Source organism: Trichosurus vulpecula, chromosome 4, assembly GCF_011100635.1.
Source record: "Trichosurus vulpecula isolate mTriVul1 chromosome 4, mTriVul1.pri, whole genome shotgun sequence".
Taxonomy (NCBI): domain Eukaryota; kingdom Metazoa; phylum Chordata; class Mammalia; order Diprotodontia; family Phalangeridae; genus Trichosurus; species Trichosurus vulpecula.
Genome location: NC_050576.1, coordinates 182481740 through 182493181, shown reverse-complemented (window position 1 = coordinate 182493181; position 11442 = coordinate 182481740). Strand labels below are relative to the sequence as shown.

Sequence of the window (11442 nt, the reverse complement as noted above, 5' to 3'; positions counted from 1 at the left end):
TCCTCCTCTAGGGACAAGGGCTGACCTCAGTGCCCTATCCTTTACTACTCAACACCAGCTAAGGTAAACCTACCTGCTAACCTGGGAACCATCCCCCATTACCAACTCAGCTTCTCCTCCAAACAAGTCCCCAACAACCAGCCCCGATCCAGAAATAAAGCAAGCCAAGTTTCTGATGCCTCCCACCGCCCGCGTCAAGTTTCAATCCCACTAGACTTATCGGAGGAGGAAGCTCCTGGGCCTTTAGGGCAGCCCTGGTAGAGCAGTAAGCACAAGCACACGGGTGGAGTGGGAGCACATGGCCCGGACATGCACAGCCTGCACCCCTTGGGCCACCTGCAGCACTCCTGCTGCAGCCGCTTCTCATCAGAAGTGAGCCACACCATGGCGCTATGGTGAGCACGGGGGGAGGTGGCTCTGAGACTGAAAGAGGAGTGGGTGATGGGCTCCAACACCTAGGGAGAGGGACTTATTAACCAGGGGAGATGGGGGATGAAGCACAAACCACAGACCATCGGGGAAAAAAAAACCAACAACCTGTTTTATTGTTCCCCACGTGGGGCAAATGCAGAGGGAACAAATCCCTACAAGGGAAGAGATGATGGCTGGAGCGGACAGTGCAGAGAAGGGGCTGGGCACCCCACATCCAAGCTGCACCCCCATGTGACAGCCCTACCCATTCCCAACCCCCCCAGCAGTCAGCCCTTGGCCCCCACAGCCAAGAACCCAGCTGACGCGGGGGAGGGGAGCCACGGAGCAGAGGGGCCCCATCCGGCAGGGCCCTCACACTTGGACTGAGAACCTTTTGACTGTGATGCATCCTCCTCTCGAGGCAGACACGATACTGTGGTTTGGGAATGGAAGAGGGGTCTGGGTTAGGGCGAGAGCCTACGCTAGGGGTGGTGGTGATGGGGAAGATTCCAAGACAGTCATGGAAGAGCAGCCCCTCTGCCTACTCCTCCCACAGGTGGAAGGGAAGGTCTGGGGGAGTCTGAGTTCAGAACTTAAAGGTGGAGGGAGGAGGACTGAGAAAGACTGGGGGCCCCAACCTTGTTGATGAGCCTCCAAGGTCAGGGGTCAGGTCAGGGAGCCCAGTGGGGGGCCCTCTCCTTGGCAATGAGCCCCCAAGGTCAAGAGGCTGAAGAGTAGGAGGCAGGTTGGGAGCCTGGTGGAGTCTCCCTACTTGTCAGTGAACCCCCGAGGTCAGGGGGGCAGGTTGGGGAGCCCTCTGGTGGTCCCCCGACTTGTCAGTGAGCCCCAATGTTGGGGGCTAGGAAGTAGCAGGCAGGTTGTGAAGCTCAGCAAGGGTCCCCCTACTTGTCAATGAGCCCCCCTTCTTTTAGTTTGAAATAAAAGAATTTCTCCAGGGCACTGGCACAGCGGCAATACTCGCTGTCTGGGGGGTTGTACTCTCGGCAGTTGGCAATCACCCGCTGGAGGTCAGCCACGAAGAGCTTGCGAGTCACATAGTAGCGGCTCCTGAGACGCTCCGTCATAGTTTTCAGGTCTAGGGGTCAGGGGACACGTGTGAGATGCTGAGGGAAGGGAGGGGAGCAAGGGCACCCCAAGTGTTACACTGGGGAGGGCAGCTCCTCCAATGCCTCGTCCAGGGGAATCCTGCTGGCCCAATGGGAGAAGTTTGGGGTGGGAGGGGGGGAGGCTGGGGGGCACAGTGAGAGGGCAGCAGCTGAGGGCTGGAGAAGACAGATCTGAGGAGAGAAGGGGAAGCTGAGGAAGGATGTGAGGACAGGGAGGCGACCAGTGGTCTCACCGATGGGGAAGCGGATGACTTCATAATAATCCGGAGCCTCTGCCTTCTTCACAGGCTCCATGAAGGGCCAGGCACTGGGGTGAGTCTGTGGGGGGAAAGGGGACAGATGAGCTGGAAGGAACTGGGGCAGGGCTGAGGAAAACGAAAATTTAATCCCCACCCCCTCTGCCTCCTTTCCCCCCAGGAAAGGCTACTTCATGCAACAGCTAGGGAACCCATCTCTCCATCTCAACCCTTACCCTACAGTGCAGAAGCCTAGCGTGGGAAGTTGGGGGGCGGGGGGCGTTTGTGTTGGGTTTTGGTTTTTTTTGTGGTGGGGCAGCTTGTGTCTCCCATACCTTGATCTGAGCCAGCAGGTTTTTGAGGGTTGTATAGAGCTGGTCAGGGTCCTTGAGCTCCTTCCTGGGTGGGGACAGAGAAGGAGAGTCTAAAGCCCTCTGCTGCCCCCTCCCCTACCCCAGCTCCCAATGCTTCCACCCAACACTCACCCTTTCTCCTTCCCCAGAGGCTTCCATCCTGTCTCGCCTGAAAATTGGGGCAGGGTATCACAGTTAGAGCAGGCAAGGGAGGGATGAGTCAAGGGTCACAGCCTTTCTCCTAGAATGTCTCTGGAAACTGAGCTGAGGGGCAGGGAATGGAACTGGGGAATCAATCCCCCACCCTCTCTTCTAGTCCCCACAGCAGGACGTACTCTGTCCCACCTCAATAACAGCAGCTCCCTACCCAGACTGGCCAAAGCCCGAGCCCACGAGCTTTACCCTGTGCCACCCCCCGGCAGCTCAGACGCCAGCCACTCACGGATGCCAGGGACGCTTTCCACGGGGATCTGCCTCACGCCCTCCTTGAAGCAGCTGAGCCCTGGGTACACCTTCCGGATCTGAGCCTGTTTGCGTTCAATCAGTTTCTTGATGATCTGGAGGGTGAGAAGTAGCATGGGGGCCTCGGCCTCTCCTCCTCACCCAACCTCCTCCCTTAGGTACAGAGGGGAAAAGGCTCTTCATCTCCCGAGAACCAAGATGTCCTAGGATTTAGGGATTGAAGTCCTCAGAGATCTAAGTCTAACTGCCTTGTTTTACAGAAAAAGAGTCTCAGTAAGTGCAAGTAACTTTACATGGGTAGTAAGCCACAGCTCCTGACCCTTCACCAACAGTGTAGAAAGAGAAGCTAAAGTTCTGTTCCATTTCAGGAGGTAGAAGGCATTCTCTAAGGGCAGGTGCAATTTTTAATACCCAGGCCCCTGGCTGGGGGCAAAATGAAGGGAGTGGAGACCCTGTCTCCAAAACTTCCTGGTTTTTTCTAGAGGAGGATGGAACCTGGGCTCTCTCTCACCTATTCCTTTCAAGTACCCTGGGAAGAAGGAGGGAAGAGCAATTCTAGAAGAGGGGCCAAAGATGGTGACCTGAACTTGTGGGGGCTCCCCAAACACCAAGGGACTTCGGGATGATGGAGCAGGTAATGAAGCCGAATGCTAGACCGTTACCCCTACAGGCAAGATTGACTATTGCTTTGTAAATAAACAAACCCTAGTAAACTCAACTGTGGCTCATATCTGGAAAGGGAGAAAGGGGTGAATGTCCATCAAAGCAAACACATGGGGTGGTGAAGAAAACCTGGGAACTCCAAAAGGATGAGGAGTGGGGCACTGGGCTTGGTTGGACTGGCAGAATCAAAGAAAGGGCCCCTCCAGGATGGGGTTCCATAGAGTACTGTCCTCCATCCTAGCCCCCCACTACACACACACACACCCCTACCTCCTTCTGCTTCTTAATGATATGGGAAAGCTCAGTATAGGGAATCCTGGGATTCAGCTCACACTCCATCAGCGTGGCCCCCTCATAATCCTTGATATAACCCAGGTAGCGACTCTTTGGAACCTTGATGTCCTTGGAGAAACCCTGGGAGAGGCACACCATCACTGAAAACAGTTGTCATCAACCATGGCAGCAGGTAAAGGAGCTCTTTGGAATAGTGGTCAGAGAGCTAGCTTTGGAGTCAGGAAACCGGGTTCAAATTGTGCCTGAGACACACACTAGCCATGAGACCTCAGACAAGTCACTAAATCTCTCCAAACCCCAGGAAACTCTCCAAGATTGCTACAAATTGGTTGCCAAGATGCAGCAGGGAAAAGAGGTTCCATACCAGAAGTTCCCCACACCGACACACTGCAAGGCCAGGAAAAAAACAAAGCTCCTTGCCAGCAAGATTTGTGCGCCCAAGACCACGGACCGTGTGCTCACCTCTGCATTTCCATTCATTGCTCTGGGCACAGTGGTCATTCTGTGATTGGTCAGATGCACCCCAAGATAGCATCCCTCCATACTCTCCCACTCCAAAAATATCTTCACTCTTTCTGAACCTTCAATCTTATTGGTGGGCATGGGATCCTGAGATTTTAGCAGGGAAGGCCTGAAGGACTTGCCCCCCACGACATAGCTCACAACAGGAGGGAAGTGCTTCCCCACTTTGCCTTGAGGAAATCTAGGGGGCCAAATAAAGACCCACTTCCACTACTGCCAAGGAGAAAGGCAGGAAGAGAAGCCCTCCACTGGGCACGAGGACACACGGCCCAAGAGAGCTAGAGGCGAGGACCGGAGTGTGGAGTCACCTGCTTTTTGAAGTAGCCGATGGCGTACTCATCCGCATAGGTGAGGAAGTAGAGGATGTTGTGCTTGATGTGATACTCCTTCAGGTGGTTCATGAGGTGAGTCCCATATCCCTGAGGGGAGGTGGGTCATCATGAGGAGGGTGTCACTCCAGGGAAGAGGAGGAACTGGCATCCCAGGGCAAGGGGGCAGAGTTCAGAAGAGGACGGAGAGTGTGTTTGGAGGGGGCGAAGGGGATGACATGTGGCAGAAGCACATAGTATGTGTCCTCACCTCCATTCCTCTAGGGCTCAGCTGCAGTGCCAGCATGGGTGGGAGAGGCCTTTCCTCCATTATCAGTGTTCTGCCCTAACCCCAAATTACTCTGATCTTGTATACATTTTGTATTTACTGATCTGGGCCTATGTTGCTGCCCCATGGTAGAATATAAGCTCCCTGAGGACAGGAACCTGTCTCACTATCTCCACTCTGAACATGGTGTCCAGCACACAGCTGGGGCTTAATAAAGGCTTGCTAACTTGAACTGAGTCAGGTAGGACTAATGTTTGAGAATGTCCAGAGAGGAAAGCTGTGGGGAGTTGAGGGGCGGGGAAGGGAATGAATTTGCAAGGAGGAGATTCCAGGGCTGGAGGCTTAGGAAACAGAGCAAAAGGGGAGGGCATCTCACCTTCACTTGCTCGTTGGAAGTGACCGCACAGAAGACAATTTCCGTGAAGCCCTGGGTGGGGAACATTCGGAAGCAGATTCCCCCAATGACCCGTCCATCTTTGATGAGGGCCAATGTCTTGTGCTTCCTTAGGGTAGGGAATGGGAGGCAGGGAAGGGGAGAATCGGTGGGGGGCGCATTGTCACTGCTCCTGAAAACCCTTCATCAGGGCTCAGGTCCCCTTAACTCACTGTATTGGCTGGGCGGGCCTCCTAATGAGGAGGCCAACCTCTCAGCCTTCTGGGGGGCTACCAGGGAGGAGTTCTTCCCCACCCTCTCTCCTCAGGGATTAGGTGGAGAGGTTGGAAGGGGACTGGGATCAGAGAACAGACTATCACCAAAGCTTAGAGGATGGAGTAGGTAGGGAAAAAGAGGAAGGGAGGTATCAAGTTAGGAATGGTCATGGGAGTGAGCTTGGGGCACATGGGCCATTCTGTGAAATTAGGAATCATGTGTATTCCTTAGAAGGGCCTTTCCAGGGTGAGTGTAGGGACGAGGGGATTCCTAGTGGTCAGAGATCAGCATTAAAGGGCCAAGGGTGACTCACGGGTCAAACACAAGCCTGGCAATGTACTCTTTGGGCATCCGGGGCAGCTGGTGAGAAAAAACATTCTGCAGCCCAACTAGCCAGAGCAGTACACGCCGATTGGCCTTTGGTGCCAGCGAATTTCCTATGACGTGGAACTCAATGATCCCACGGCGCTCCTCCAGCCGAGCAGTCTCATCCCTTGCTGCGTTGGCTGAGAGTAAGCTGGTCTGGAGGAATGAGAAGCAGTGGGGACACAGAGTTAGTGTTCCCCAACCTGATGGGACGTGGCCTGGCTCCATGACCAAGATGCCAGAACTAATACTGGTTACTCCCTCCACCTCACAGGGTCAGCAGCATCCTACACCTACACCCAAATACCTCAGGCCCAAGCATGGCCGCAGGGTCTGTAATGGTCAACATGACCTCATTGACCAATTCCATGGGAATGTCCCCCATTACTCGAAGCCGCTTTGCATCTTCCAGGGTCAGGTTCTCAGGAAGCTTCCTCTTCTCACCTAGGACAGGAATTGGGAGGGAAGGGATGGAGAGATCCATTAGAACTAGAAATGGTCAGAAACACAGACAGAGCAGATTTTTAAGAGGAAATGGAGAAAGCAGAGAGCCCTGGGGAGAACTGTAGTGGAAGGGGATGGTGCAGAGGGTGTTAGCAGAGGGAAAGAGGTGGTCCAGTTGGAAGGGCTAGAGATTAGTAGCTGTATACTCACCTGGCATGGGCTCTGTCCCTCCAGGGTCCAGGCCAAGGGAGCTGCTGCTGCCGCCACCCAGGCTTTGGGTGAATAACGGGGCACTTGGCACAGCTGCAGCACTGACAGTGGCTGAATGAGGGGCAGGAAGGAGGGATGTTGGGGGAGAGATATTAGGGTAGAGAACCAATCACCCCCCCTCCACCACCACCACCACGTCCCTACCTAAAGGGAGCTGACCTGTCAAAGAGAAACTAGGTCTCTCTTCCCAACGCAAGGTCCCCAATCCTTGCCTCCTGACCCCAGCGGGGCCCTACCCTTTGGCCATCGCTCAGATTAGGTGTCCTACAAAGCTAGGTACCTGGCCGGGGAACTAACTGTGGCCCCTCCGAGGCAGGCATGGTGAACCCTGATTCCCAAATAGGGGAATTTTCCCCATAGATCTCTTCCTCCAACATGGACAGGAACCTGGGGAAGGAACAAGTCAGTTACAAAGTGTGTTTCCCAAAGGATAAAAGAGTCTGTGAGGACCAATCACCACTCCCCACCCCCCACCAGATGGTCAGTGACAGTCACGATTCCCTTCAGAACTGCTACCATGACACAGTACAGTGGAGAGAACACTGGATTTGGAACCAGAAGACTCTAAATCAACTGAACAAGCAATTATTAAGCACCAATAGGCACTAGGAATTTGAAGCTAAAAAAAAATCAAAAGTTTTCACTCTCAAAGAGCTTACACTCTACTGCCTTCAAATCCCAACTCTGCCCCTTATTAACTATGTGTGACCTTAAGCAAGTCTGAGCCTCAAGCTGCACATCTGTAAAAGGAGGCCGTACCAGAAGGTGTTCAAGGTGCCTTCTAGCTCTCAAGCTAGAATTTCTATGACTTCTCTTCATCAGTCAACCTCAAAGGCCAAGGCCCTGGACAGGCCCTGGTGATGGATGATGGAGGGGCAATCAGACAGAGACAAGAGCCCACCCTGCAGGAACTACTAGCCTCCTGGGAGAGGCAGAGAATCTGTCCTCAGGCAGCTCCCTGTGTGAAGGGAAGATTTGGTCTCCACCACTGGGTACTCCCAATGAAATGAAGGACAAAAGGACACATAGCCAGAAGAGACCCAGAGAAACCAGCAGCTGGACAGAGCAGGTAGGAGAGCTAGGGGGAACTCTTGAGGGAGGACAACTGGAATCAGTCAAGGAGGCCTTCCTGGAAGAAGTGCCCTTGGAGTCTTATCTCAAATGAGGAGCAGGACAAGAGTTAATACAAAAAAGGGAACAGCGTGAGAAACAAACTGGAACCAGGAACAATCAAGCTTCACCTGGAAGATGGTTACAAAAAGCATAGAAGAGATGAGCAAGGTGAAGAAGACCTGGGAAAGGGCCAGGTTCTCCTGTCCCAGGTTTCTTTTAAGGAAAGGGATGAGGGGGATGTGAATGACAAGGGAACAGGCAAATTCTGACAGGCTGGACCAACGTACTTGGGGAAATGGGTAAGGATGAGTGTCCTCTTCTCAGGCACAAGTTTGTCCTTCTCCACCCGAAACTTCTCCAGCAGTTGACGGCGGGTGACAGTGAAAATGGACCGAAGGAGGCTTCGTCCAAAGACATGAGTTGTCTCATAGCGGGGCAGGCTGTCACAGCTTTGTGGGACGTGACAGTAACATAGCCACCTGGGGCAGAGGGGGTTGGAAACAGGAAAACACTGAACCCAGAGGCTTCAGGCTGGGCTTCTGGACTCCCAGGTCCTCTGGTCTCCTGGCTCCATCTCTAGATGACCCCTCTTCCTCCACTTCAGCCCCCTTAGCTCTCCCTCCACGGACTGGGTGATCTCTAAGGTCACTTCCAGGCCTAAACATTCTATGTGCTTATGACTTCCCATCTCCTTCCTACCCAGGAGAGTCACCAGATCCTTCCCCCTCAGTGTTCCTCCCCTTCCCCAAAGCCTTCATTCCCTTAGGAGCTACCTGGTATAATTGACCTTGTAGGTGGCAACATCTTCACCCTGTGACCTCTGCCGGAACTGGGCAGGAGTCTCCAGCTTCCAATAGTTAAGGCAGAGCAGGAACATCTTTGAAAGCTCAAACATTGTCTGCCGCTCCCTTGGGGCCAGATGGCTGAACTTAAACTGCACAAAATTCAGTACACCCTTCGGGAAATGGGGGTGAGGTAAGCACTGGAGAGTTAGGGCTGGTGTCGTCCCCATCCAACAACACCTCCTTCCTTCCTTTCTTCCTTCCCAAATTGCTTAGCCCAGGGCACTCAGAAAAGGGAAGCCCCTACCTCCTGAGGCTATTTGGGAAGGCTCTGGTAAGGAGTCTTTCCTGCCATGGGAATTAAAAAATGCCTGTCTCCAGTACCTACTGCTCCTGGTTATGTCCCCTGGAGTCAAGCAGAACGCATCTAATCCCTCTTCTAAAGGACAGCCCTTCAAGGCAGAACCCACTGCCACCTCCTCTCCAGACCCTCTCCCAAGTTCTTTAACTGATCTATGTCTGGCATAGTCTCAAGTCACCTCTTACCATCCTGGCCATCTTCTAGCTTGCCAATGTTCTTCCTCAAACAGGCCTCTTAGACACACCACTCCAATACCTCATCACCATCCTCACCCATTTTTGGGGGAAGGAACAACTCCTTACCCCTACCCCCACCCCCACTCCAGACACACCTGCTCGATATTGGGCTTCTCAAAGGGTGGACTTCCCAATGACCCCTCCACAACCGGACGTGTCATCTGTAGGATGCATTTTCTCAAAAGCTGGGGGAGACAAGAAGGTTTCTGAGGCTTCTTCTTCCTCCTCCTCCTCTACTTCTGCCAAACCCCTTCATCACCCCTTCCCCCATCCCCATGCCCAACCAAACTCACCTTGAAGAGGTAGAAGTAAACCTGCTTGGTGTCTGTGTCTTCTTCCTTGTGCACAGACATGAACAGATTCTCTACGTCCACCACCATCCCCAGCAGCCTGTTGATCTCATCTTCAGATACATTCTCCAGGTGGGACACATGGTCAGCTTCAGGAAATGGAGAACACAGAATGGTGATGGTGAGGTATCATTAAGCAGTCTGTTCTTTCCAGTAAATGGGGTGAGGGGAGACCTCCCTTTTCCTCTCTGGAGTCCCAAAACCAGCCAAGTGGATTGGTTCCTTCCATGTCTGGTGAGTTCCCAGGATGGTAAGAGACCACAGCTGTTTTGCTGCCTCCAACGAGGGTTGGGGGGAGTGGGGGTCCTTTTCTGAAGTGATAGGAGCGCCTACCTTCTTCTCTATGACACATTCCCACATGCTTATGTTTCAAACAACCCTTTTAAGGGTATCCTAGAGCAGAGGTGTAGAACCTCTGACAGAACGTTAAAATGGAACTGGGAAATGTTTAACAAAATAAATAAATGTAGAATATGGTATAGATAATATTAATTTGTGGTTTTCTTTCTAAGTCTATGTGGGTCCCAAGGGATGCTTCTGCTTGAGTTTGACACCACTACCCCAGAACACACTTTCACATGCCTCTGCTCCATCTGCCTCTTCAAGGATTATCTCTGGTCTTCCTGGGCATTTAAGACAGGGCCACCTAAATCAGCTGACTTCTGGCTCCAATACAACAAACCACCCAGCCCAGATGGCCGAGGGTTTTTTTTGTTCTTCCCACCCATGTTCCCTGGCCTCCATTGTTGCCCCTTACCCAGAGGGTGTTCACAGCTCCGGCAGGCCTCACTTAGGTTGGCTGCAGGCTGTTGCAGGTCCATACGGGGGGCGGTAGGAGGTTTGGGGTTCTTCCAGCCATTACACTTGCAAGCATCATTAGCCTGGCAGGGGTAAGATGGCAGAAACCACACTGCAACATCCATCCTCTCCCTCCCCCTCCCCCTTACTTAAAGAACCTGTCTCCAGGCTGACACTGGCCCCCTGGATGGTCCCTGAACAAGACGGTCATCTCTTGGCTCCTGGCATTTTCCCTGCCTGTCTGTTCTCCCACCCTCCTCATCTCTGCCTCCTGGCTTCCTTCAAGTCCCAGCTAAAACCTCACCTTCTACACGAAACCTTTCTTATCCCACTTTATGCTAGTGCCTTCCCTTTACTGATTGTCTTCTTTATCCTGTATATCCTGTATATTGTTCATATGTAGTCGTTCACACGTTGTACATTATATTGTACATTAGATTGTAAGCCCCTAGAGGGCAGGGGCTGTCTTTTGCCTCTTTTTGAATCCCGGGAGTTTAATAAATGCTTATTGCCAGACATACTGACAGCCTGGCTTCACTTCCCAAGGAAGGCGTGAAGGGAAGTGTCCTCTTCCAGAGAGCATTTTCAGGTGATGATGGGTGTGTGGGTGTGTGTGTGTGTGTTTGGGCTGGGGCGGAGGGGTGGGGGTGGGGGTGGGGGTGGGGGGTGTCCTGTCCCACTCCAGCGCAGACCCCGCCCCCAGCCTCTGCTGACCCCGCCCCCCTATGCCGGTGGCCCCGCCTCACCTTGCAGGCCGAGAAGACCCCGAGCTTCTCCAGCTTCTTGGCCCGCGGCAGCGCGCGGACCTGCGCCTTCCTCTGGCTGGCGCGCTGCTGCTGGCTCAGGCCAGGCCGCGCTGGATCTCCCCCGGCTCCGGGCGCCCCGCTCCCTGCCCCGGGCGTCCCGCTCCCTGGGGCCCCCGCCGGCGCCGCGGTCGGGCCTGGGCCGGGGGCAGGAGCTGCGGCCTGGGCCGGGGCCGGAGCCGGAGCAGGAGGCTGCAGGCTCCGGGGCTGCGGGGCCTGAGCCTGGGCCTGGGTTTGGGTTGGAGCCTGGGCCTGGGCCTGCGCCGGCTCCGCCATGGCCTCCCCCGCTGCGCAGCGCGGCGCAGCGCAGCGCTGCGAGGCGCACCCAGCCCAAGGGCCGCATGGGCCGCCCGGGGGGCACTGCGCACGCGCCGATGCGCTGAGGCATGGCGGGAGTCGTAGTCTCTGGGCCCCCGCCGGCCCCCGTACCTACTTCCGGGTCCCCTATTTTCCCCTCCCCAGATGAGCCCGTGGAGAGCGTGCTAAAGAAAATTGTTCTTCGCCTCCCCGCCCCGACCGCTACCTCAGTCATGGGGATGGTCCGGCCCTTGCCTTCTAAGCATGTCGCCTTAAGAGGGTGTGGGGACGCGGGTTAGGGAAGCTCT

The 11442-nt window shown here is 54.4% G+C and overlaps 1 protein-coding gene across 1 annotated transcript; it reads right to left on the bottom strand.

The window, feature by feature from the left end:
- Nucleotides 1-514: 514 nt before the first annotated feature.
- KAT2A (lysine acetyltransferase 2A) lies at nt 515-11225 on the bottom strand. Its single transcript, XM_036756498.1, is given in 19 exon segments — nt 515-1507; nt 1772-1856; nt 2110-2173; nt 2260-2296; nt 2570-2684; nt 3523-3666; nt 4377-4487; nt 5042-5168; nt 5628-5836; nt 5988-6124; nt 6335-6445; nt 6675-6781; nt 7795-7986; nt 8281-8462; nt 8982-9071; nt 9180-9325; nt 9994-10117; nt 10781-11152; nt 11154-11225. Coding segments are annotated over 19 exon segments (2619 nt in total). The 3' UTR covers nt 515-1313.
- Between the last annotated feature and the right edge of the window lie 217 nt (nt 11226-11442).